Genomic DNA, 26,542 nt, shown 5'->3' with positions numbered 1-26,542 from the left:
TTTTTCGTACTTACAATGAAATGTTGGTCTTGGCCGTCCTACGCTCGAGTCATATGACTTGGTTCGAGTCCTGCACAGTGACTCGAGTACAAGTCGAGTCAATACACAAATTGACTCGATTCAAGTCGAGTCATTTTACACGTTCGAGTAAATGACTCGAGTCAAGCTCAAGTCACCAAAATATCGCGACTTGATTGGACTCTAGTTGAGTCATGACTCGATTCATTACAACCATACCCCTAGACAGCCAGCGATGGACATTTGGGATCAACGTTCTAACTCCGCCGATTTTTTGGGACCGCAATTTGCCGAGCTGCATGCATGTCACAAGTAACCGGCGCGGAATCTGTCTGTCCTAAATACCTGTGCGTAATATTATCGTACTTTCACCGTTTCACACCCAAGGCTAAGCATAAGCATTCCATCATTCTCCGACAGCCATAAATGATAGTAGGAATAAATCATTTCTGTAAATTATACGTATTAAAAATACTGGGATGCGGCAGTTACGGCCCCGATAATTCCCTCTCTCTTCCCAGTACATAGCAGTCAAAAAGACCATGGTTACCACATGCAACCCTGCCCGAGTTTTGGCTCCGCAAGTTGTAGGTTTCCAGAAAAGCTATAGTGTCCAGTAAGTCTTATCATAAGAGCAAACCAATTTATGTAATACGAACGTCGTCAGATTTTCATGATCAAACTATATTGTCGCAACCGCGTTTCTGCGTGTCTCGCTTATTGGCAATAGCATAGAACCTAACTACTTCGTATATCTTTGGGATATCACGCGAAGCGCGAATAATGTTCTGTTGTCGCAAGCAATTCCGCAAATACATATTGAGAGATTCCTTTGGGGTGGTCGCGACCCAAATTTATACCCTTCGTGACCAATTTTTGGGTCGCGACTCATTCTTTGAGAACCACTATTATATAACGAATAACTTACCTGTCTGAAATATTACCGAATAAAATCGAACCGATCGAATATCCAAGGATGTACATTGAGCTGCCAACGCTCCGTAAAACGTTTCTTTCACAAACCAGATCAAACTGTAAAAAAAAACATTTTCTTTTGAAGATGACAGATGTTTTATACCAGTGGTTCTCAACCGGGGGTCCGCGAAACTTCTAAATTTGAAAAATGATTTTTGTAAAAAAAAAATTTAATCAGGGAAAGCATGAGACAGTTTCGCTTCACGACTGCTAAATCTCCAGAACTCACATCATTAGAATAGTCGTCTCAGATAAAATATCATACTGTGCGAACTCATTTTAATTGCCAAATTGCCAATAGTCTACTGCAATTCCTGAATTATATCCAAATCTGTCCCAATGAAGGGATTGAAACCTCGCCGGAAAATCCCTTTTCTTCTGTGAATACATAACTAATATTACAGAATAGCTTCAAAATGAGATGCTAGATAGAAATGACTAGAGGTTCTATGTTCAATAACTACTTTGTTTCTCAATTTTGGTTCCATATATGTTGCTATCATACCGAAAGGTTTCGTTGAACGTGTTGCGTGTTAATATTACATTCGCCAGCACCTATATTTGTGGAAATATTTTTGACACTCATCGTCCATATCAAATCGAAGGCGGGGTTTTCCAAGACTATAAATACAGCTGCAAAATTCACTTCAAAATAACAAAACGTTACCCAATTTCTACATATAGTATGATGTCACTTTCACGAAAAGTCATTTTTTGGCTGTTTCTTACAAACCTTCAGTTAATATTTGCACAAGACAAATGACCATTGCACGATAATTGAGCTAATTTTGAACGAAAACTTGAGGAGGGTCCGTGAAAGTTCAAAAGGGGTCCGCAAAGACAAAAAGGGTTAGAACTACTGGTTTAGACTTTAAAGAAAGTCATTTTATGATTACGGATAGATAGCGTATTACATTTTTGTGCATCCAAAATGTAGATACATAAATATAGGATGTGACACCAATGTAATTTCCGCCATGCATATCTAGCTGTTGAGTATACAGAGTCATGATACGTCCCATCTGCTCTACTCTAATTATTTGCTAGTAGGACTCCGACGGAGGTCGGCTCTAGATCCCCTTCCTACGTATTATATCCGATTGGAATAAGTTGTTCCTAATAGAACATTAGTTTCCATCTTTTCAGGGCTCGTGCCCAAATTTCCGATTTGAAAATGTTGCAGGATCCTCTGTAAATTTGGAAGGTTGATTACTAAACTTGAGCATATTCGTGGCGATTATTGAAAACAAAAAAAAAACGCTGTAAGGTCTACTCCCGCCGAAATCAGCGTGTGCGCGGATAAGGTTGACTGCGTACACTTCATTGAGCAATGCTGACCGTGGTGGAGTGCTCTTATCACCTTTGCTGGCAGATCTTTCAGTCTTTCACTATTTTTTCGTTTATTGGTTGATTGTAAATAAGTTTTGCGAGTATAGTGAGACAGTACTGCATACTAATGTCTAATCAAACTTCCGCCAATGCACAATATTCAGGTACTGACTAGCTGCTTAGGTTTTTGCATCTGTGTATGAGCGGAAAAAGCTTGGAAAATTAAGACATATTGAGATTCGAACATTTGTTACATGCAATTAACGCCATCTGATATCTTGAAAGCGAAACTGAGTAATCTTATTGTTGGTGGGTGGCCAACCTGAAAATTCGATGAGACCCATTTAACAGAAAGTAATTTTATTGAAGGCTATACTATAATATTTATACCCCTATTTCTCACTGTAGTTGATAGATGAATAGTTGGTAGCGTCAGAATGGGGAGGCAGAGTTGCATACCTGCGTGTGCTAAAACCTCTGCCAATGTGTATTTGTTTGAAGTTCCAGCAAAACGTTTTTGTACTGGCGTCAAATATGAATGGGCGGAAAACATTGAAAAATTTATAAGGAGCTTGCGTCAAGATCTGTGGCGAGATCAATTGTACAAAAAAGACGATTTAAAGATTTGGCAACTTCGTTGCGCGTCATCTGATTTGTTGAAAGGTGAGGAAATTATTCTATACTGTACCCTTCATCATTTCATTGCATAAGCACTATACAGAGTGGTAGGCTACCTTGACTATTATTTTGATTCCAATGGTTGTTGACTGGTAAAACTGACAAAACGGGTTTCGTTTCAATGTCTAATGTATTTGCTTTTGCGGACAGGACACAAATCGATCAATTTGAAAATTGCATCAATTCCAACCCTAAATTTGTCTGTAAATTGCCTAGATTGTGTTCTCAGTACTTTATAGCTGTAACGAAAAATTCGTTGCAAATATTTCAGCAATGCTGTTCAATGTGATGTTTTATGTGTCTAACTACTTCTGATTTTTGCATTTTCAGTGAACGAGAGTATTGTATTCAGTACAACGAAAGACAGAATGGTAGGATTCATTGATCTCGGGGAGTCAAGATGATGGTGAACCAGCTACACACGCTCTTCAAGTTTATGCCAGGGGCCTGGTAACGTCTTTTTCCAAACCCGTGGCACACTACGCAGAAAAGTCGGTGGTTTCATTTCAACTTTCGAGTATATTATGGGAATGCGTTGGCATCTTGGGAGGATTGTGGAGTTCGGGTAGCTGAGTTTGTTGCTGATGGAACAAAAACTGAATAACGTGAACTTGAGGATACCGTATCCTTAAAAATGCAAAAATATATTCAACCCTCCCCATTTGTTAAACCTCTACGCCAGCCGCACTGGTGGTACGAAACTTCTCAACACGGATGGTGAACTTATTCCATGGCGGCATTTTACGGCTGTTCCCAAACTGTTTGAAACGACGGAAGTGAGATGCTACAAATTGACGGATGCACATTTTCGTATGCAAAGCTTTGTACAGATGTGGGTGATTTTTGCTGCTCAGCTTCTGTCTAATAGTGTTGTGCATATTATGCGAGCGATGGGAGGTGAGGATATGGAAGCTTCTGCATGGTTTGCCGGTATTTTCAATAAGTGGATCGACATTATGAATACATCAACCAAGTCCAGCTACAACAACGACTTGAAACCATATTGCAGTCCACACAATTCACGCTTGAACTGGCTGGAAAATGATTTCTTGCCTCAATTGCGAAAATGCAGAGATTCTAGTGCTGGATGAACAGCAACTGAGAAAACTAAAAAATTATTGAGTCCTGATAACCATTAATGCATTTAATAACCCCTGGACAGGTACGGTCAAATGAGCAAGCAGAGATGGACAAACATCTAAACGCAGAGTTCATCAAGAGTAGATACGGCATCATTCGGGTCGTAATTAGCCACTTTTGAGCCAACGAAAGCGAGTGTACTGCTGCATTTTTGAAGGACATCATTCAAACACTTTTCCAAGTTGAAGATGACAAATATTGATATCTAGTAGCCTACTGTTATTGCTAAAAAAATCACGCATAAACTGTTTTTGTTGTCCACATTGTTTTTTTTTGTTTTTGCATCGATCTATTTCTGTTCAGTTGCATATTAATGTTACTTTTTCCAAATGCATGCATTATTATTTCGTTTATATACACATGAATTAGGGATTTGAGGAATAAAGTTTGTATTCGTAAATGTTGCATCTGTGAAGTGTATGTATCTTGTTTCATCATTCCTCATTTCTTCACATAACAAGATGGGATCCTGAAAATTCAATTCTGTATTCAATTCTGTATTCTGTAAGGCATCGAGATTTTGTGGAATGATCATGTATAGATGACTTTTTGTGAGAGGTAGGTGGTTGATGCATGCAGCATTGCTACAATGATTTACGCAGGTTCAAATGGAGGTAGCGAAAATATAAATCGGTGAAGTACTTTTAAAAAGTTCTAGAAATATATTTGGTTGTTCGCTCGCAGTCAGTTGGAAATAGTCAGTTTTGACATAGCAGTGAGAAGCTTAGTGACTACCACAAAATGACCATTCACCAATGAATACGTGGGTGCTAATTTCAAAAACAGATATCCCTGGCAAAAACCAAGTTGTGATGTTGTTGTTTGTGAGTAGTATGAAAACACAATCACTCGGGGAAGTAGGCAAACCTACTTGAGTACTCTGAATAACTAGAATTACTTCCCTAAAAACAACCTCGGCTTGATATTTATCCATATATGATGTTACTGATGTGTTAATGTGATGGAAAAGCGACACGTCAAGTTGGAATGAAGGTTGTGTCAAATGCAAAAGTGGTTGAACGTCCGGGACGGTGTGAACATAAGCCTCGTTGGTCGTCACAAGGCTACAGCACGGGGATTGCGTATAATCGCGAGTCATCAATGTGTGAATTGGATTTGCGATCAGTGGCGGCTCGTGACAATATCGGGTGGTGGGGCAAGGGCCGCAAGCGTTTGTTATCAATATGACGTCACAGTAGCGTTTTTCAACGTTCATGATGGTCACATGAATTTCCCGTAAACAATGATTTTTAACGTAGGTGCCGCGAGAGGTTTGCCGGTGGCGTGACTTGAAGTGCGGTAACAAATGTTTTATTCATTGTTTTTATTCAAATGATTATTTTACAAAATGTATGCGAACTAAGAATCACGCGAAACAATAACTTCATATTGTTAATTTATTCGCTAAAAGCTTTTCGACTAACTCTCATCAGTAGCGAACGTTAGTGATGGGGTGAATCAATTCGAAATGTAAGAACTATTTTGTCTGTATGACGTAATAATAACAAAAACAAACAACTAGTAGACGAAAACACAACACATAACATTAATGAAATATTCCAAGAGTGTAGAGGCGTTCCTTCTGGCGACAGAGAATCGGCTTTCGTAGCTTTATGATCGTAGATTCCAGGACCTTTAAATGAAAAAGAGAACGGCCACGAGCAAGTATAGAAAATTGACTGTCGTTGTAATGATCAGCACATTCTGGATGGGATAAGAGATGCTGTCCAATAGCAGAATTACAAGCAGTAACTTGATCATAATCACGCAGTGTGTCAACAGACTGCGATGAAGGAGTTGGAGAAACATTATTTATTCTAATTTGCCGTGGGACATGCTGGCGAATTCTTTGCTGCAAGCGCTGAGACGTGCGACCTACATACCGACTGTCACATCGGCACGTGTATTCATATATTATATTGCTTTGATTTGTCGCAGGTAGCACACCTTTTGCGTTGCAGGCATCAGAGATTTCGTCGTGAAGATTATCTGAGGTTCTACTTGTGAAAAACAATGGCTCACTGACGATTTAATTTGTTTTTCAAACCTGTTGGACACTTTCCCAATCCAAGGAAGATGCAAATAAACAGGACATTTTCTAGGTCCGAACGGTTCAACTTTTCTGAAATCTTTGAGTTTACGATCTATGGTCATTTTAATGATATGATCAGGATAACCATTTGACTGAAAGATTGACCGAATGTTCTCCAATTCAGAATCAAGTTTGACTTTACTACAAATCATCAGAGCCCTGTGTACCAGAGTTCTTATCAAATTTACTTTGCGTTTTACTGGACAGAAAGAATCCCACGAAATGTATTGCCCACTGAATGTAGGCTTACGGTAAACTGATGTAACAGAATTAGCACCCGTCTTTTCCACTACAACATCAAGGAATGCTAATGAATTATTAACCTCTTTTTCCATGGTGAATTTCAGTGATGGGTGAAGACCATTCAATTTGCTCAGAAACAAATCACACTGGGATTCATTTTCAAATATGGCGAAGGTGTCATCAACATATCTTTGATACATTAACGCCTCTACACTCTTGGAATATTTCATTAATGTTATGTGTTGTGTTTTCGGTTATTTATAACCGAATATGTACTCGTAACGTTTGTTTTGTACCGTTACTACCGTATCTAGCCCGTCTACTAGTTGTTTGTTTTTGTTATTATTACGTCATACAGACAAAATAGTTCTTACATTTCGAATTGATTCACCCCATCACTAACGTTCGCTACTGATGAGAGTTAGTCGAAAAGCTTTTAGCGAATAAATTAACAATATGAAGTTATTGTTTCGCGTTATTCTGAAGTTCTGTACCACAAATCACTTGAACTAAGAATCGTTCCCATGCCACGAATCAATCATCAGGGTATCCTTAGTAGCATGCGTTATGATTTCGTGGTAGAGATTACGCAAGCGCCGAGTAAGACTATACCAAAAAATACACAGACCAACTACCTACAAAGAGCATTCGCATGACACCTTGTGGTGTTTTAATCGTTCCATGCTCAGAAATTCTGTAAAGTGCTGCAGCGCCTCCGACCCGATTTGTATATGGTAGGATTCTCGTCCCGAAAGCGAGTCAAATCGATTTGCCCTCGTTTTTCTAAGCCCGTCCGAAAGTGTTTGGTACACGATCCTGATGCGTTACGACCAGGGGATAGGCAATCAAAGCGGTGGCACCCATAAACGTAAAACATTATAAAAAGCCAGCTGTTATCCACGAAAGATTAATTACGAGTCTGCCTGCCATCATTCAAGCAGGAATCCAAGCATTGTGTTAAATTGAAATGCGAGCACATATCGCATTAAACAATTTCATGAATAAATTATTTCATCTTGATGAATTTTTTACTTTTTTTCCATAGCCATGACAAAATATATCGGTAAATTAACTGTCAGTGTGCCTCGAGTAATAAGGATGAAAACCACTCACTTTTCCTCAGCCATAGACATGGTTGAGTTAGCTGGGCTCACTTGATTGAAATTATTCGGAAAGAACATGATGTGTACAGTCGTCCGCCCACCAGCATTAATTTATGTCTTGTATAAGTATTGTGCGCGACGTGATTTCTTATTAGCAAAATGTTCAATAACGAGTTTATTGAAATCTGGAATTCCCAGAACCACGTCGTTGTGAATCGAGAGAACAGCCAACGCATTAAGCCTATCTTGGCCCATCCTGTTTCTGAGAAAGGTCTTGATACGTTTCAATGTGCTGAAACTGTGCTCGGATTCCGCGGATGAAATCGGGGTGGTCAAAATGATATTCAGAAAGCTAGTTACTGTAGCAAAGTTGATCGAAAGCGAATTTTCAACTAGGAATTTTGAAAGTTCACTAGTGGTTTTAACTTCCGAAAAGGATGTATTAGAATACAAACAAGTCAACTCGCTCCCCAACCGAGCAATGTCGATCATCGGGTAATAACGAGGCACGCTGCGCAGTAGTCCAGAAGGAAAATGAATTTTGTAGGCAGGGAAATTTCTCGGATTTAACAGGGCGAAAGTAACCAACTGGTCACTATTCAGACGATGTTGGATTTGGGACATCAGTATATCGCAACATTCGTAAGCCGCAACAAGCAGGTTTTGCACACTTATCCCACGACGTAAAAGTGCTGTGTCACCAGCGAAGTGTACATTCTCTCGAATATGCGAAATTGACTCACAAAAGTGTGCAATACACATTTGCGCAGTAGTACCATCGGCCATACGCGACTGAAAAGTGCTGCACAGTGTATCGACGTGCATGAAGATGTCACAAAAAAGCTTCAAAAAGAACAAAAATTCTTGGTCTTCCAGGAGTCGTTTAAGCCCCGCCGCTTCACGTATGGAAGTATCATCCCAGACAGGAGAGCTCTCAATCACTGAGAAGCATTCCAGAAGCTCCACCCTACTATCTGACACTCGTTGCACAACTCTGGATTGGAAGTTCCACCGTGTTGATACGCATCTAGGTAACCGGTGCTTGCATATGTCGCGCAATAAATCAGATCGCTTTGGCGAAACAGAGAAAAAGGAGGAGAACCCAGAAAGATTTGCAAAGAATATCTTGACAGAAGATATTCCTAAGCACATTTTTTTCACTACAAGATTGAGCTGATGCGCGTAGCAATGCAAAAAATGCGCATGCGGGTGAACTTCTTTCGTTACAACTTTAACACTATGTCGCGATCCGCTCATGACTGCTGCGCAGTCGTAGGTTTGCGCAATAAGTTTCGACTCAACTGAATAGGGCTGTAATGTTTTTTTTAATACGTAAGAAATTCCGACAGCAGTGCGATCGTCAACAGCCACAAAGCTGTGGAATCGTTCGACTGGCATACCAAATTTCGTGAACCGGAAAATCACGACTAGTTGTGACAAACACGTAATGTCAGTTGTAGATAGATGTGATATATCGAATCAAGCACATCATTTTGAATAGTCTTTGAGGTACCCTTAGCTACAGTCGCGGTATCGAGATGTTCGCGCAAAATGCTATCCATGGAAGCCGTGTATTTAATTAGATCCAAAAATACCCCCCTATTGAGAGAGCATTCCTTCTCATCGTGGCCTCGAAGGGGCAATTCATGAACTCCAATAAATTTAATGGCATCAATCACCCGAGAGAGAACATGCCTATTCGTATCTACAAGCTCATCGTTCTTGCAGACTGATACGCGATAACTTTCATTGAGCTGCGACATTACATTTACTCTGCCAAACAATTTATATTTAACTGCACTAGCCATGTGCACTTGGGATTTTTGGTGCGCATTCACACGCTCTGACAAATGCTTCAGATCGCGATAACCAATTTTGTTCCAACAAGAGCCACTGCTTCCGGTACCGGCACTGTCGAATAAAAGACAGTAAAAGCAAAACAAGGCGTTTTTATCCTCGCTATAAGTAAGCCATTCATTTTTATCGAAATGCGCTGAAGAAAAGGCACGAGTGCGTTTTCCTCCGGCGTACGATTGGACCAATGGGCAATTTCTAGGCTGATACGGACCTAGTCGTTTTACCTCTAATTTTTGCTCTAAAGGCAGCTGGCTAAACGGCGTACGGAGCAAAGATTCAACACGATTCATGTTCGCACTTGACCTGACTACTTATCTGCAGAAATGGAAATGACTATAAATCGAGAGATTGCGTATGCCCTACTGGAAAGGTCAACGAGTTCGGACACATACGCAATTGTTATCTCATAGATTGGACAAGGAAATGTCACATTGAATCCAAAACATCATTCTGATGAACTACGGATAGCATCCTCGGAAATTCGGTCCCGGTACAGCTTGGGAGATTTTGACCTTGAGGCTGGAGATTGTCACACGACACATACGGCTTACGGTCTATAGTGTCTACTGTCTATACGTCTGCTGCAAAATCGCCTTCGGAAAATATATTACCGAATAAATACGTGGATGAAAGCCGAAAACTTGGTACACTGTTACATGAAATCATCGAGAAGTAGCCTCATGACCGTTTTCGGTATAGTACACTGTCAAAATTAATACGAATTGATCAACGCCGAATTTTGCGTAAAATTTACTGAGGAATAGGCTGATCAAGCGATAAGCTGTTAGCCGCCATCGAAAACGAAACAGCTATCGCGCTTGACAGGGGTTGTAATTGTGAGCAAATGGCCCGAAGGCCACCATTCCACGGTGAAATTGACATTGGAGAATATAAAATAAAACTAAATATTTGAATGCAAACCGAGGATGTTAGTAAACTGTTTCATGATATCATCATCTCATCACCTATCTCAGTATGGAACACAGATACACCGGCTTTTGCGTGAAATCCGCAATGCGTTAGGTAGGCTAAGAGTCAGATCAGCGCACAACTCTACCATACTCGAACTTGATAACGAAATTGCGGCCCTAATCATTGAGTGCCAACCTTGAGACTTGGCACAGCGTTCGATACTAAAATCAAGACATACCATGTAAAAGCTAATGACGGATCTAGCTAAGGAGCATCGTTAAAATTAATAGAGACCAATACCGGCTTTGCGTGAAATATGTTTGCGATACATGACGGATCAGCACACACTCGACTTTGGAAACGGAATTACTACCCTAAACTTTGAGTAGAAACCCTGAAACTTAGGACAGTGTTAAATACCACCATCACGACATGACATACCAAGTTTCAAGAATTATCATGGTGTGAAACACCATCAAAATCGACCTATACCAGCAAAGGTCGACTCAACGCATATCACGGTATCCGAGTTCAGACATAGATACGATTGTTACATCACACCTTAGGGGCGACAGGCATATATGCCCCGGTTGCTCGGCCATTTTACGAATAGGAGAGAGTATATCACCGTTTCTTAATTGTGCGCGGCTTTGAGAGAATAGATAGTGAAAGCTTGTTATGAGCGCTACCGGGGCAAGCCCCGGCTAGGCATTCACAAAGCGAAAACACAGAAGAGGATTCGATTTTCGCAGAGACTTCGCTATGTATGGGCATTTGCAAGCGAAAGCACAAGAAGAACGCGGGTTTCGCTGTGATCTCGGTATATATTGTGCGCTGTGCGTCTATAAATGGTTAAATTGTTATTGAACAGAATTTTAGGTGGGGCAATGCCCCAGTTGCCCTATAGGAAGAGCCGCCACTGTTTGCAATACCTGCATGACGCGCGAAAGAAATGCGCCACTGATAAATATACCCAATAAATCATATATCATTGCTAGTTCGTCAAAGAAGTATAGCTGAGGAAGCTTTTGTTTACGGCATAACTGTGTATGAGATGAGGCGTGACCCGGAATCCGCTGATACGCAGAGCTCACGGTAGTTTCCAATCATTGTATATATATCAGAGATGAGCCTGGATTAGGATTAGGTTTTGAAAAAAACAGGATTTGTGAAATTTTGTCGGATTTGGATTAGACATTTTTTTCAGAATAGATTAGGATTTGGATTGGATTTACCTATTTTCTGGGAGATTGAAATGTCGTGTGGCGAATGGCGACAAACTTTTTTCAGATCAGTTATTAATGTACTTATGGTTAATAAGTTATCTTGAATCAAGTGAATCGTTGGTTGTGAAATAAAATTTTCGAATCCCTCTCTTGCATAAATTAGTATTTTTCTGAATTTCCAGTTGGAATCGGATTAGGATTGGACATGGACTTGAATAAGAAAAAGTTATGGATTAGGATTTGGATTTGAAGGTTCGGATTTGGATTGGATTAGGACATAGAAATTTCAAATCCACTTATCTCTGATATATATCATTGACCGAATTAACTAAAATCGGAATATAAAAATACATATGTGAAGTAATAATGACACGTATGCATACTCACAAACAGCGAATAACAACGATCATTAAATTGCCACTGTAGTGTTGTTTATCATGATTTCATCGAGATGTCATTTCCGCTAACGTATGTACTACATGTTTTAAATGCGGTGATACGAACACTCGCGGTTTCAACAATGCCACGTTAAGAAAATGGTATAGATCCATAAATCTCATTGTTAATGTAACCCTTAGTACAGTGGTTCTTAAAACCTGTTAGAGAACGACCTGGATCTGAGATTGATTGATATCTCGCTACCCAAGTCTCGCACATCGGAAGAAATGTATTTGTAATGTTAGTTTGTACTGTACTTTACTCGAATTATGATATTTAACACTTGATTCGGATACGAATACAGTAATCATTGTACGCAGCCCTAATAACAACGCCCAGTAAAGATGTAAGAGTTGACAATTCCTTCTACAAACATAACAGAATAACAACACAACATTGAGGAAATATTCCGGGACTATAGATATGCTCTTTCTGGTACTACACGATCGGCTTTTGCGATTTTATATTTGTGTATACTCCATACAACACTAGAAATGGTATTGTCATTTCCATTAGTCTTTTCCGTGAGAACCAGATATTAAGCATTGGTTGTAACAGAAATAAGACCACAGAGTAATCTGGATGTGGACATGGACAATTGCACATGTGTCCTGATCGAGTGTTGATATCAGATGCTGCAGCGTCATATTCTCAAGTGCCGCAAGCCCCGTCTCCATGCTCAATGCCGCATGCTGCGGTGTCCACATGCCGACGTATCGCTATGACCACAACTCGTCATGATAAAATGTTGCTTGTTATTGCCGTATTGCGTCGCATGCTTATATACCGCAATTTTAGCGGACGGTAACGCTGACGAACATCATAAGAATGTTATTGATATGTGATCTTGTTAAACATTTTACGAAAGAAATCAATCAAAATATCGACGATGAATAATCCATTCACACAAATGTAACTCTGTCTTATGGCAGGCTTACGGGGGAGAACTGTGTTAACGAAACGCCTTATTGTTGCATGCATTTTTCGACCAATTTTGCCAGAGGCCACCTACCTCGGAAACGACAGTTTCGGTGAAGACACTGTCGTCAAACACGTGACCATCACATCCAATAACCGGGCTTGACAAATTGACGCATGAAAAATCCGAGTTCAACTGGCATCCTGTTTCGTTGTAATTATACCTGGAATATTGACGAGACTCCAGCAATACACAAAGCATATGTACATAACTCACTGTAGTCTCACCGCAGTCGTCGAAATGAAAATCAATTCCTAGGGCGCGGAGTTATAACCGTAATTTAGATATAAGACTTGAAATAGGCTACATAAATTAGAAGCCATTTGAACACATTTTAGTGGAGAATGATAACTAGGCCTCAGAGGCTGGGATTTGCGACATTCCAGTGGAGTCTGCTAATGCGACATTCCAGTGGAGTCTGCTAATGAGTATGGTCGCGAGTATGAATGAGCAAAATCCAGTGTACACGACCTGTTCTAATCTATACGGATAAATGTATTTCTTATATGTTGAATAGCAGTTTTCTTTGGAGAAGATGTGGCTTTTGTCGATGTCAGTTCGACGTCGTACTATATTTTAGAGTATCGACTATAAATTCACTCGGGAAATGAATAACGCACAATTCCCTCTGCAAAGTTTATGACGAAACGCTTACAACCAGAAATTGCATAAGCCTAACGGCGTGATCACCCTCGATACAGCTTACGAATTGTAAAGTGGTATTGGCATGATTGAAAATACGCTATAAAAACATTGATGCAACAGGGGCCTACCGAAGGCCATGAAATACATGCCGAAAGGCTATTGCATGCTGCATAGTACAGAGGCAACGCAGTGAAATCTAACATTGCATGAAATTTAATCACCCACAAACTGGAATACGTGAAAAAATAGCAACATGAAGAAATGCCAATTTCTTTAATAATCCCACCTCATCAAATGACCACATGAATGCGCAATGACTCTACGCCCAGGAGAGATCGGGGATTGCCAGATACTGCTGTCACTCCAATATGCAGGGCTGTGGAGCCAGAGTCGGAGTTTGGCTAATTTTCGTGTAATGGAGTCGGCGTCTCTTTTTAGCAGGCCTTGGAGTCGGAGTCGTGGAACTATATTGGCCGGAGTCGGAGTCGCGGAAAAAACACTGACTGGAGTCGGGATAGCAGTTTGTGAAAATGACCCCGACTCCGATGCCGACTCCAACTTCTTTATTATGAAAACAATTGCTTTCAAAGGCATTTTTATACCAATAATATCTAAATTATCTAAATTTATGTATCATCAATCACTGTTATTAGTAACGATATTGATAAAATTTGACATTATTTTGAAATAGCAATTCAGTTGCATAGAGCAGTGGTTTTTAACATTGTCTCAGGCGCCCACCAGGGGCGATTTGGAATTTGAAGGAAATGCTCAGGGGGCGATATGGGAGTCGCTGGGCTGGGCGCTGACTGTCATCGTCATGATAAGCACATTCAGGATGGGATACGAGATGCAATTTTCTATAGCTGCTCGTGACCGTTCTCTTTCATTTGGTCCTGGAGTCTACGATCATAAAGCAGCGGAAGCCGATTCTCTGTCGCCGGAAGGAGCGTCTCTACACTCTTGGAATATTTCATTAATGTTTTGTGTTGTTGTCTCCGGTTATTTATAACCAAATGTGTACTCGTTAACACTGGTTTTGTATCGTTACTACCATATCTTGCCTGTCTACTAGTTATTTGTTTTTGTTATTATTACGTCATACGGACAAAATACTTCCTACATCTGAATTTGATTCACTCTATTACTGACGTTCGCTACTGATGAGAGTCAGTCGAAAAGCTCTTAGCGAAAAAATTACGTCATACGGACAAAATACTTCCTACATCTGAATTTGATTCACTCTATTACTGACGTTCGCTACTGATGAGAGTCAGTCGAAAAGCTCTTAGCGAATAAATTAACAATATGAAGTTATTGTTTCGCGTTATTTTGAAGTTCTGTACCCCAAATGGCTTGTTCAAATATTCATGAGTGAATTTCGTCAATAATATTAGTATAGTTTCATCATATTACTATCAAATATTCATCCTTTCTCGCCCATGTGATCAGATTCACCGGTATGAGTTGATGCAGGGGTGTCTTCGAAAACTTTAGGAAAGTTATTAATGCTGTGCTGCATCTTTTAGTGGGTCAATTGTTATTATTCCCCTTTGTTGCGTGCTGTTATATCTTGCGCTTGACCTCTCATAAGGATTTTCGATATAGTGGAAAGATATTGGATTTATTTGTGGGGCGCATCATTTTCCTCTGCTGTACGCATCGGTACTGTGAGCTCAGATTACAAAGGACACTACTATATTAAAATCTTAAATAAACTCGCATTGAACCGTTCCTAGCGCGAAAAAAAATTCAAGGATAATTCAAACCTGCCATTAATTAGTTTGTCAATTCATAAATTCATAAATGGAATTTGCATATTGACGGCCGCGAACACACCCTAATCGAATGAAGTGGCAAAGACCGCACAATTTTCCTTCTACTGCCGCATTTTGGCTACCCCTGGACTAAAGAATCGATATTGTGGTTAGCTAGACACACTATTTGCTGGATAAACTATCTCCTCGTAAAGCTTGGTCCTTTGGGGAGCCCGAAGTCGCTTTCAAATCGACTCGGTCTCGGCAGTTGATGGCCATTACACGTCAAGGCGATATGCCCATTCAAATCAGCAAATTTTTCCTCCACGGAATAATATTACCATCGCCGAAATCGTATCAGCTATTAAGGAATAGTGATACTGGCAGAAGAAGAATAGCTTACATTGAACAACAGCAACAACAATATGCGTAAATTGAAATAAATTTTAGCATTTCAAAATGCTTATACTACTAAGCGTTCTTCTGAAATTTCAAATCAGGTCGCGGGCCGCAAAATATGACCTTGCGGGCCGCATGCGCGTAATGGTGCTGATATGATGTAGACCAGACCTGGGCAAAGTGCGGCCCGCGGGCCAAATGCGGCCCGCGAAGCTATTCGGTGCGGCCCGCGGAAAGTTGCTTGGAATTCAAAACATAAAACTTGCCACGATTACGCTGCCTACGTACCTAGTATGCGTAATCAAGATTCATAATTAAGGCAATGTGGCGAAGTATGAGTAGCAATTGGAGTAACAAGAAAACACTATTTTCATATAGTTTAGTTTAAACCTTCCTTGTTGACATTGTCACATTACACATTATACGGTATGTGTTTCAATTTGTGACGTGATGTTTCCAAACTCCTAATTCGAAAAACAAGTCAACCATTGCTCGCGATTACTATATGACTCATCACCTCTATCACCCATAAAGGATTAACGGCATGCCAAAAAAAGAAAGCCGAAAAGTGAAATTCAAAGAAGGTTTAGATTTAGAATTTAGAGCACTAAATATTCGCATACTGGAGTCAGGGGTAAACCCATCCTTTTAGTTTTTGCCGATCATGTCGCCGAGATTACTGATTTTAATAAATGTAGGTCATATGACAAAAGCACGAAACACTCGGTCAAGGGAGGGCGAAGTTCAGAAAAACTGCAAGCATCGCTCAACACAAAGGTTATTTAACATGCATACTGTTCGGAAGGCAGCGACCAAGAACATAAGCTTTGTACAATTGCATATAGGCCTACATTTCAGTGCAGTGGTTCTCGAACTGGGAGACGTGACGGCAGCATCAGAAGCCGAAGTTTATTGAAAAAAAATTTCGCGCTCGGCGCGATATACCCCATGGCTTATAGTTGTTACTCTATGTATTGTCCGACTTTGATATTTCACAATTCTCTCATCAACAGCCATAATCTTCCGTGCCATCAAATTATCCGTTGGGATTGCTAGCTCTCTGGTTGCACTTTTTAATGCTTTGTGATATCATGATAAGTGGGCGCGAAATTGTTCACTGTCATAAATTGAGGCGTGCTTAAAAAAGTTTGAGAAACACTGTTTTAGAGCCCTAATAGATAGAAGAACGTGGATAGGGGTTTGAAGAGAGCTAAATGTATCATGTTTAACATTGTTTCGAATCATGGACAGTTATTAGATATATATTTTTTAATTAACCGTCACTTTCTCATTACCTAATATCAACACATTCACTGAGCAGCATTTATTAACAATGTAATTTAGAAATGAAATTAAAATACGCTGGAGAATATAGCTAAGTTTTTTCACGCGGCCCGCCAACGTATTTATTTTTGTTATTTGGCCCGCGGAGGAAAATAATTGCCCACCCCTGATGTAGACCATACATATGATATTTGACTACTTTCCACATTTCGTTTCCGACCAATGTTTACTAGTAGTAAGAGTCAGTGTTGGCATGACTCGAGTCACCTTTTTCCTATGAATTGACTTGACTTGACTCGAGTCACTTTGCTAAAATGACTTGACTTGACTTGACTTGGCGTATCATAAATGTGGATTGACTCGTGACTCGAAGCAATTTTCACGAGTCTATTTCAAGTCATCAAGCAATCGATCTCGAAAAAAATCACGTTATCTTGTATACGGTCGGATTGTTCGCGAAACGCTGGTGTAGCCCGCGAGAGCGACCAATCATTAAATGATCGTGCGTTTTACTGAGCCTCCATTGTTCTCTAACAAATAAATTGACCGCAAACGAAGTGATCGAAGCATTACAGCTTACGCTGCTGTAAACTATTATAGTAAAGTAATTTAACAGCTAAATGTCTATTTCTGTTCTTTGTTCTTACCTTAACCCAGGGGTTCTCAAAGGGTGGGCCATGGCCCACTGGTGGGCCACAGGAGCGTTTGAGGTGGGCCACAAAGCTATTTAGAAAATTTTAGAATTAATGTAAATGTAGTTATATTTGTTATGTTAATCGTAAAGCCTTTCACCCAACTCTGATGAGACGTAGAGGCACGTATGGAGTCAGCATGTACAAGTCCAAAACGGGAGGGAGAAACGGTGGCTTTTTCCACTGGCTATGGCAACCTACGGCTAACAGCAACTAAAATAATTTCGAGTATATAATAACTGGAAGGAAATGCTGAAGTGACCAAGTATTCTCGCAGGAGCTGGGGCATATGTCGTATGCCGTTGAAAGGGGTGTGCAATAAACTCGGAATGAAGTGTAATTGATGTATAGATTTACTGTAGGCTACTAAGGCAAGTCGTATTATTGTAAGATAAAATAGCCATAATTGCAAATTATTCGCAACGCTTGGTGAAGGTATACCGCACCACCGCAACGAATCGTAATGGATTGGGGATTTAGCGGAGTGCATTAATATTTAGAGTCGGTTTAAAATGTCCGCCCTGATATCATGGTACACAATGTAAGAATCACATGAATTGATTGTATAATTGGATTGAATATTCTGACATCGCAACTTCAGTAGGTTTGGTACCAGATGTGTTATTGCATGCATATTAAAAAAATATTTCCCCACTTCCCTGCAGTACCCCATTCACCAATGAATTGTTTGAAGCTGACCCAGAATGGTTATATTATTCCCCACAATAGTGGAACTAAAATCCCAATCACACAGTTGATGCGGGAATTTGATCATTGTGTTTCGCAATGCGAATGGAGCAGCGGACGATCATAACATACACAGGAGTTTCAGCCTATGATCTAGCAAGGCCGTAACTGCTGCAGCCACACCCTCGATTGCAGGACCTCGAAGGGCCCAAGATTATTTCGTTGGTCTTTGTTTGTTTGTTTTTGGGGTATTCATGGTGTTTGTCGACTGCTGTGGTCATTTACACCAGGCCGATATTCTTCATATTTTCCGTAACTGCCGACTTATAGCACGGCCCACCTCTAGGCTTTTGTAAGACACCGCTGACGCGGATGAGGTGGCGAGGAGGAGCCTAGGTAAACCTCCAACACTTAGGTATGGGAATTCGGAAGTCGACCTCGGTCGGACTCGAACCCGCACCCATTGGTGTTGCAGCCGCGGATTATACCACTGCGCTATCTCGCCACTCGTTGGTCGTTTACTGGAGGATATTTATTCGACGTGAAAATTTTTGTCGCGCTTCGCACGATTGAATGGGCCGAAAGATCTACATTTGAACATTATCAGTAATAGAGAAACTGTGCATATTATAGAGAAATAGGCATATCGGCGCAGTCGATTACCACGCATTGAACAGGATTATGACTCCAATATAAGAGGTGGGCCACAGCACATATTCAAACCGGAAAATGGGCCACGGCCAAGAAAGGGCTGAGAACCCCTGCCTTAACCAAACCTCTTGTTTTATTGAAATCGAATTCGAATATAGTTTATATAGTCCTAACTCAACCATTGCCGCACTTCCGAATTGCATCATATCAATTTGTAAATGGGTAATGTATTGCATCTTATCAATTCGTTTTTCCATTCTCTATTTTGGTTGGTAACTCTAAACTGAGGCTATGCAATTACGTAATTTAGCATTTCTACGTATATGTGAGCGATACAGCACCTTCTTGCGTGTATATATTATCTTTATATTCGTTCATCGGTTCAGAATCAATGACCAGTCAATCTGCATTTCTGTCAGCTAGCAAAATGTAACGACGTAAGCATGCCTCATACTTCAAAAAGGCAACTTGACTTGATTTTTGACTTTACTCATGACTTGACTTGACTTGACTCGAGTCACCTCCAAAAATCGAGTGACTTGACTTGACTCGAGTCACCTTCAAAAATCAATTGACTTGACTTGACTCCAGTCAAAATTTGCAATGACTCGTGACTCGAAGGTAGCGACTTGATCCCAACACTGGTAAGAGTATGTGTGCTAGTTATCAGTAGGGTTTGTAATGAGAAAATTAGTAAGTTACATCACTGTATCAGTTGATGACTCATACACAGGAGCTGCACTTCGATTGTTTTATCTGCGTTTTAATTATACAGGACAGTTGTCATGTTTGTCTGATTCATAACTATTATGATACTAGACCATGGGTTCTCAGCCGTTCTTTGCCCGTGGCCCATTTTCCGGTTTGGAAATGTTCTATGGCCCACCTCTCATCCTAGTGTAATAGTCCCGTTCAGGGCGTGGTCATCGCTGGCGTCGATATGCCTATTTCTTTAAAATCTGCACATTTTTCTCTTACTGATCATTACAAATGTAGACCTTCAAAGTAATGAAATCGCTACTAGCGCGACGAAAATTTTCAAGTTGAATAAATCTCCTCCAACAAACAAACGACCAAAGAGATTTGGGCTCCTTTGAGATCCCCCCAATTGGGAGTTTTAGGTGAGGCAGTTACGGTCGTGGTGGATCGTATAACTCTTGTGTACATTAATATGGCCCCTGTGCCACCCACGTCACGAAACCCAATAATCTAATCCCCGCATCCACTGTGTGATTGCGGTTTCACTTCCACAATGGTGCGGATTGGGGCTGGGCCAGCTTCAAACCATTCTTTGGTGAATGGGATACTGCACAGATGTGGAGAAAGAATATTTCAATGTTCAAGCTGTACAATGTACATATAGTATGTCCTGTATCTACTGAAGTTGCGATGTCAGAACATTCAATCCTATGGTACAATCATTTCAAGGCCGGAAATTTTAAACCGACTCCAAACATTAATGCATGTATTGCTCTAAATCCACAGTACATTACGATTCGTTGCGGTGGTGCCGTATACTTCGATAGGAAGTTGAATTTATAATAAATTGCGATTACGGCTATTTTTATATTACAGTAATACGACCCGCCAACGTACCGTAAATCTACATCAAATACACTTCCGTCCGAGTTTAGTGGACACCCCTTTCAACTGCATACGACCCTGCTGGAATACTTGGTCACTTCAGCACTAACTTCAAGTTAATATATAATCGAAATTATTTTCGTTGCCGTTAGCTGTAGGTTGTCGTAGCCGGGGGATAAAAGCCTCCGTTTCCCCTCCCATTGTCGACTTGTAGATTATGACTTCATACGTGCCATTACGTCCCATCAGAGTCGGATGAAAAACTTAAGGTAGCCTACGTATAATATGATAATATGAATATATTTTTGAGTGAATAACATAACAAATATACCCAAATTTTCACTAGTTCTACAATATTTCAAATAGCTCTGTGGCCCACCCTTTGAGAGCCCCTGTACTAGACAGTCCATGTTATAAAAACACAAAAAAATATTTAAAAAGGAAGGCTATTTAGAAAGGCATACTTCCATGTTAATTGCATAGTGAATAATTCGAGCTGTGCCACAATGAAACAATTTTTCATGTCATCGTTAATCATATGTTTACATATGTTCAATGGTTATATGACAGTCATTAAAACATGACTTTGGCATATTATTTTCGAAGTAAATTACTAATACTATTGGAATCGGAGTTGGAGTCGGAGTCGGAGTTGTCTCAAGAAAAGAGTCGGAGTCGGTACGTTTAAAGACTCAGGAGTCAGAATCGGTATGTTGAAAATGTGTCGGAGTCGGAGTCGGAGTTGGAGTCGGTGGACTCCACAGCCCTGCTAATACCACACTTCACGTCACATTGAGTTACAATTACGATGATGCAGACGACGCGATTATCGTGCTGACGACGTCACTATCCAGCATTCTAATGTGTTGGTATCGTCACTGATGTTGAATGAAATCAACGTACCTTTTGCAAGGATTAACCGGTTTGCCGTAGTTGTCAATCGGAGTGGTTATATTGGTAATGTAATCGTAACTGGCGTTCGGGAATGCAGCAGTGTCCGTGAATGGGTCTATACGACACCTGAAAAGAGGATTAGATGCAATTAACTGATTGCAGACAAGAGTAGATGGAAAAACTCTTGTTTATCGAAGATCACTTACTTCCTGAATATTCAGTTCAGGAATGCCTGCATGTCACGGTATTGCGCCGATGCATTAACTCACGCCAACATAAAGGCTTATTTTATTTGCCTATTTGGCGGCTAATGAGATAGCAAAAAACATGTCATTACGCAACTCACTGCTGGACATGATGCAGCTATGTATTGTCGAGTTATCTATAGTCGAGAACTTTTGAAGTTTTCCGTCTTATTAGGGTCACAAGGTTCCGAGTTCCAACTCAATCTCACTTAAATAGTTTTGACTCGAGTCAAGTCGATTCATTTCCAGTTTACTACCGAGTCCGAGTCCAGGTCAAGGAGAAAAGGGTCGAGTCCGAGTCCAAGTCATTGTGATGACTGTTCACTTTCTAGTTGAAATCATTCGAAACTCAATTTTTGGAGCTTTGTTCGGTATTATACTGATTTTCATTAATTTTAACAATTTCTGGTAAGATTTTCAAGTACCAGTACCAACAGACGAAATACCAATGGAGTGGGAACTTAACTATTCATCTAAATTACACAACGATATGCTTGTCTTGGTTGGTAGTCCCAGTCCTGAATCCTTTGAATTGGTTCGAGTACAAGTCGAATCAATACACAGATGGATTCAAGTCGAGTCGAGTCATTTTCCGTATTTCAAGAAAATGACTCGAGTCAAGTCCTGTCACCAAAAAATCTCGACTCGAGTCGGTCTCGAGTCATTACAACCCCGTCTCTTATCTCTTCAGCGAAATTAAAAGCCATTCGTTTCAGTTCATTAAATGAATGAGACTGCCACGAATGTTGAGCAACATGATGGACGAAATTATTTCACGAAATGAGGTTGACCTACTAATTACATTATGAAAATGAAGTTTTCGCCAACTGCACCGTTGATATAAGACTGAATCTAATAGGCAGGTAAATGCACTTTCGTTCACTGTTATTACTATATTTTACGGCTTGGTGGGAACTTCATTGATAAAACTGGTGAAGTTGTTTCAACTCCATTCTTTCTTTTCATTGTGTAGCAATTCTTATGGTATTTTGAAACAAATAAACGAAAAGACGTCCAGTAACGAAACACTTTTAGACAGTTAGGTCATTACAAAGACAGTAACTACGCTACTAAATTCTGACTACTCCACAACTCAATCAATTGGTTATGATTTGACACTACGTCCATTTCTACTGGGTAGGTTTCAGTTTTTTTAAGCAAAACTATGCCTGCAATACCAACTTTGATATCGTCATTTCTACTTCTAGGGGAGATGTGGTACTGATGGATCAAAAATTGCAAAATGATCTCTGGCCCCAAAATGCTCAGCCGATAACAGCACATCTTTTGCTGGCACAAAACTTTGGTACAAGCTCTACCTATTGAGCATATACAAATGAATATCCGTCTATACTATAAGAAAATGTATGCCTCGATCGAAATTTATCTTACACCACCCAAAACAAAAAACATGTGTCAGAGACTCCATAACTCGCGCACGTCGAAGTTTTTGAGTATGTGAGGAAAGATTCTGCCAGCATGCAAATGCAGACAAATTCACGAAGGGTAATCATGGAATTATAAAGTATTTTCGGTCGAATTGATAAATCGGTACCTCATCTCCTCTACATGATTACAAATTTGAAATTTACAACGTTACTGCTACTTTTATCAAGTAACAGCGATAACTGTTTTAACCAGATATGATGTTACTTCAAATAAAAGTGATCTTTTTTGGACTGTACAAGTCAAAAAAGTCAGGGATAGAAGTCAACAACTCCGTCATGTCGAGTGAATTTTAAGGTTTCCAGATATAGATTTCGAAACACTGGAAACATGGTAACAACTTCAGAAAATCTACCAAACTTGGCGCACCAGAATATATTTCTTCCGCGGTAAACGCAATATGGTATCATATAATTTTAAAAGCGGTTGCCGCACTTAATATCAAAGGTAGGTGATGCATCTCCACAATTACATACGTTAAGTATACGCGTACGGCACCAGTGCTCAACGGACGATATTCAGTCCGCTATATTAAAGGAATCAGCTAACAACGACGAGTTGAAAGCGTTTGTAACTAGCAACAGTAACAAACTACACACACAACTGGTGATTACATACTAGGCTGAACGTGAGCTGTTGAACTCTGACACTGTACGCCTACTTGCCGCAACTAAAGCGCAATGCGTCGTAAGACACAGTTCTTCCATAACATTGGCTTACGAACTATTTAAAAGGCCTTCTTTACCTCGAGAGAAAGTGCAACAGTGAAGTAATGCGCGTTACAAATTCCTTACAGGTTTGAGAAGGCATGATGTCGGAACCACAGGTATTTATATATAGAGTGGAATAGTAGGCCTACCACTCGTTTAGCTGTAATTCTAAAACGCTGACTTTCCAGGAAAAATAGCTTATGCCAAAATCTTATTCACTTGTTCAAATTAAATCATGAGAATACATTTTATTTATAACACAATGCCTAATAAAATTCAAATTATTACATATCTTTACGTGATCTATCAACAAATAGTCGTAATAGGGAGAGGCGTCTGTTCAAAGTGAGAACTAAAAATGATATCCTTTTACAGTATCGGAAACTTATATATCGACATCACGAATGTGTCTAGTTGGATAAGATTATGTAAAATTTACCTGTATTTTGGCGTGTAAGACAAAAATACTGGAGCCAGTGAACTCAGTCCATGAGGTATTCCCCGATAGAGAAGTGCAGAGTACACAACTATTTGGTAAAATCCAAAAGTCCCGATCCTTTCCAATACAAAATCGAAATCTATCATGGTTCTACGATCTCTATTCAAGTAAATTGGTGAATACTTTGAATGAAGGAAGGCATATTAGTGAATAATGGTGAATTTCGTTCATCTGGATGAAATGCAACATATGTCCTCTGTATTATATGTGGTAACCAGCCAATGGACCAATGTCTGACAAACGTTTAAGCTCAATCCAAAGCATGAACCTGTTCAATGGCCACAATAGAGCATTGGCCGAAGTGCTCATTCTTTCCTCAATTCACGGTCTTATTTCGACTATTTCTATGCATCATGGTCACATGGCAATTAATGACCGTAAAATAATGCACTGAATGTTTCGACGCGACTCTCCCATCTTAATAAATACCGATTTTCCCGGCGTCGAATCCTGTCTGCTCAGCTAAGTCTGCTCTTGGACCCGGCAAACCTTGCGTATCAGTCCTGTATTCAATCTAACACAACCAAGCACCACTAATTGGACAAGGCTTTGGTTGGTTGAAACACGGAGATGCATAAGCGAGTGAGATTCACAATAATGCTTGCTCGTCCGTTGCTCGATGGAATGGAGCATGATGCAACAGCAACGAGGAAAATATATAGGAAAGCGAATAGGGAAGTAGAGCAGTAATCAAATAATCAGGATTAAAATCAGACAATTAGAAAAGCGAAATAGAGATAAAGGACAGCTCAATCGGAAACTGATTCCTCTAAAAACGTCATCAAATAGAGAACAACAAAACATGCGCAAACACTAAACGTCCTCGAAATATCCATCTTCGGGTAAAATATTTAAGAATCGCTATTGTGGGCTTTAACAATCCATAAAACAGAGATTCTTGCACTTTTTTCACCGCGACCCAAATCTGAGTTTTAGAGGCATCTCGCGACCCAAGCATAGCATATCAAAATATATGAATTTTTAATGTTAGATGATACGTTCCACGGGCATGTATGAAATAAAAAAGGTCGATAAGACCAGTTGTTCAAACGCAGATCTATGAAACATGTGTGACGCATGGTGTAATCGAATTGGGGTGAATTGTATTCCTCGGTGTGTCTCATTTGTATGCTGCAGGGCTCAGATTTCAAGGACCATTTTGACGACCGGACATATCAATGTCGAGAAGGTTTTGGCCAACCAATGTCGGTTTTATAGCATCCTATATTTTTTTACACCGTAGCCTACTTAGCCCGGCCGTATTTTGCCAGAAACATCATGTTAGCCAAGAAATGCCTATGTAAAATAGTCTCACACTCACAGGATATTGCCACCCCTGGAACTAGGCATCCAGACGGTGTCCGACGGTGTTTAGAGATAACAGGAATATACCATTATCTCCAAAATTGTTTCTGTTAATTATGCGCTATAAAAACTATGCCGAAGTTAGGGCTCCATCCTCCCTTGTGCCTATCCCAGTATTACACGCGCAAGATAGATCTCTCCGGAGAAACCACAGTTTTTTGGTGATAGCTTTCTATACAACATCCATTGTTAAAAAAGATTTATTGAACTCGAAGACTTTTCGGGTGCCTCTATTCCACGGGTGTCAAACATACGACCCGCGAGTCGCATCCGGCCCGCGAAGCAATTTTGAGTAGATTCAAAAATCCCAATATTTTTCAGCTCATTTGTTAAAATTTTTGGCAGGAAATACTTGCCCTATCATAATCACCCGTCTACGGCGCTGTGGTTTCACTCTAGTTACCACTTGTAACAAGTCGGTGAAATTGACACCCAATGTCCCGAAAGCAAAAAGTGCAAACCAAGTTCAAAGTTTTATGGAAAAGTGGATCAAAAAGTAGTTATTCACAGAAGCAAAAACGCCTATGCTGAACCGTTATACGTTGTTCACATGGAAAATATATTAGCTGCACAAATATATAATTGAAGTATGTATGGTCGCACTGCTCTGTCACTTTCGACCCAACAGACCTCCTGACATGCTAACTTCTACCGTCGTTAACGTGACTGTTTGAGCGGTTCATAGCTGTAGCTC

At 40.1% G+C, this 26,542-nt stretch overlaps 1 protein-coding gene across 1 annotated transcript in view; it reads right to left on the bottom strand.

Annotated features, from left to right (window-relative positions):
• The window catches only part of LOC145456986 (organic cation transporter protein-like), a 45,251-nt gene extending 20,302 nt beyond the window's left edge, over positions 1 to 24,949 (bottom strand). The window contains exons 1-4 of the mRNA XM_080335136.1: positions 24,424 to 24,949; positions 21,593 to 21,709; positions 13,024 to 13,153; positions 947 to 1,050 (exon numbers count right to left, since the gene is read on the bottom strand). Coding sequence (XP_080191262.1) covers positions 947 to 1,050; positions 13,024 to 13,153; positions 21,593 to 21,709; positions 24,424 to 24,569 — 497 coding nt within the window. The 5' untranslated portion in view covers positions 24,570 to 24,949. The remainder of the gene's footprint in view (positions 1 to 946; positions 1,051 to 13,023; positions 13,154 to 21,592; positions 21,710 to 24,423) is intronic.
• Between the last annotated feature and the right edge of the window lie 1,593 nt (positions 24,950 to 26,542).

This window comes from Botryllus schlosseri, chromosome 15, assembly GCF_051294905.1.
Source record: "Botryllus schlosseri isolate E-star chromosome 15, Bs_hap1, whole genome shotgun sequence".
Classification (NCBI taxonomy): domain Eukaryota; kingdom Metazoa; phylum Chordata; class Ascidiacea; order Stolidobranchia; family Styelidae; genus Botryllus; species Botryllus schlosseri.
The sequence above is the reverse complement of the archived record's forward strand: the minus strand, read 5'-3'. Positions and strand labels throughout refer to the sequence as shown.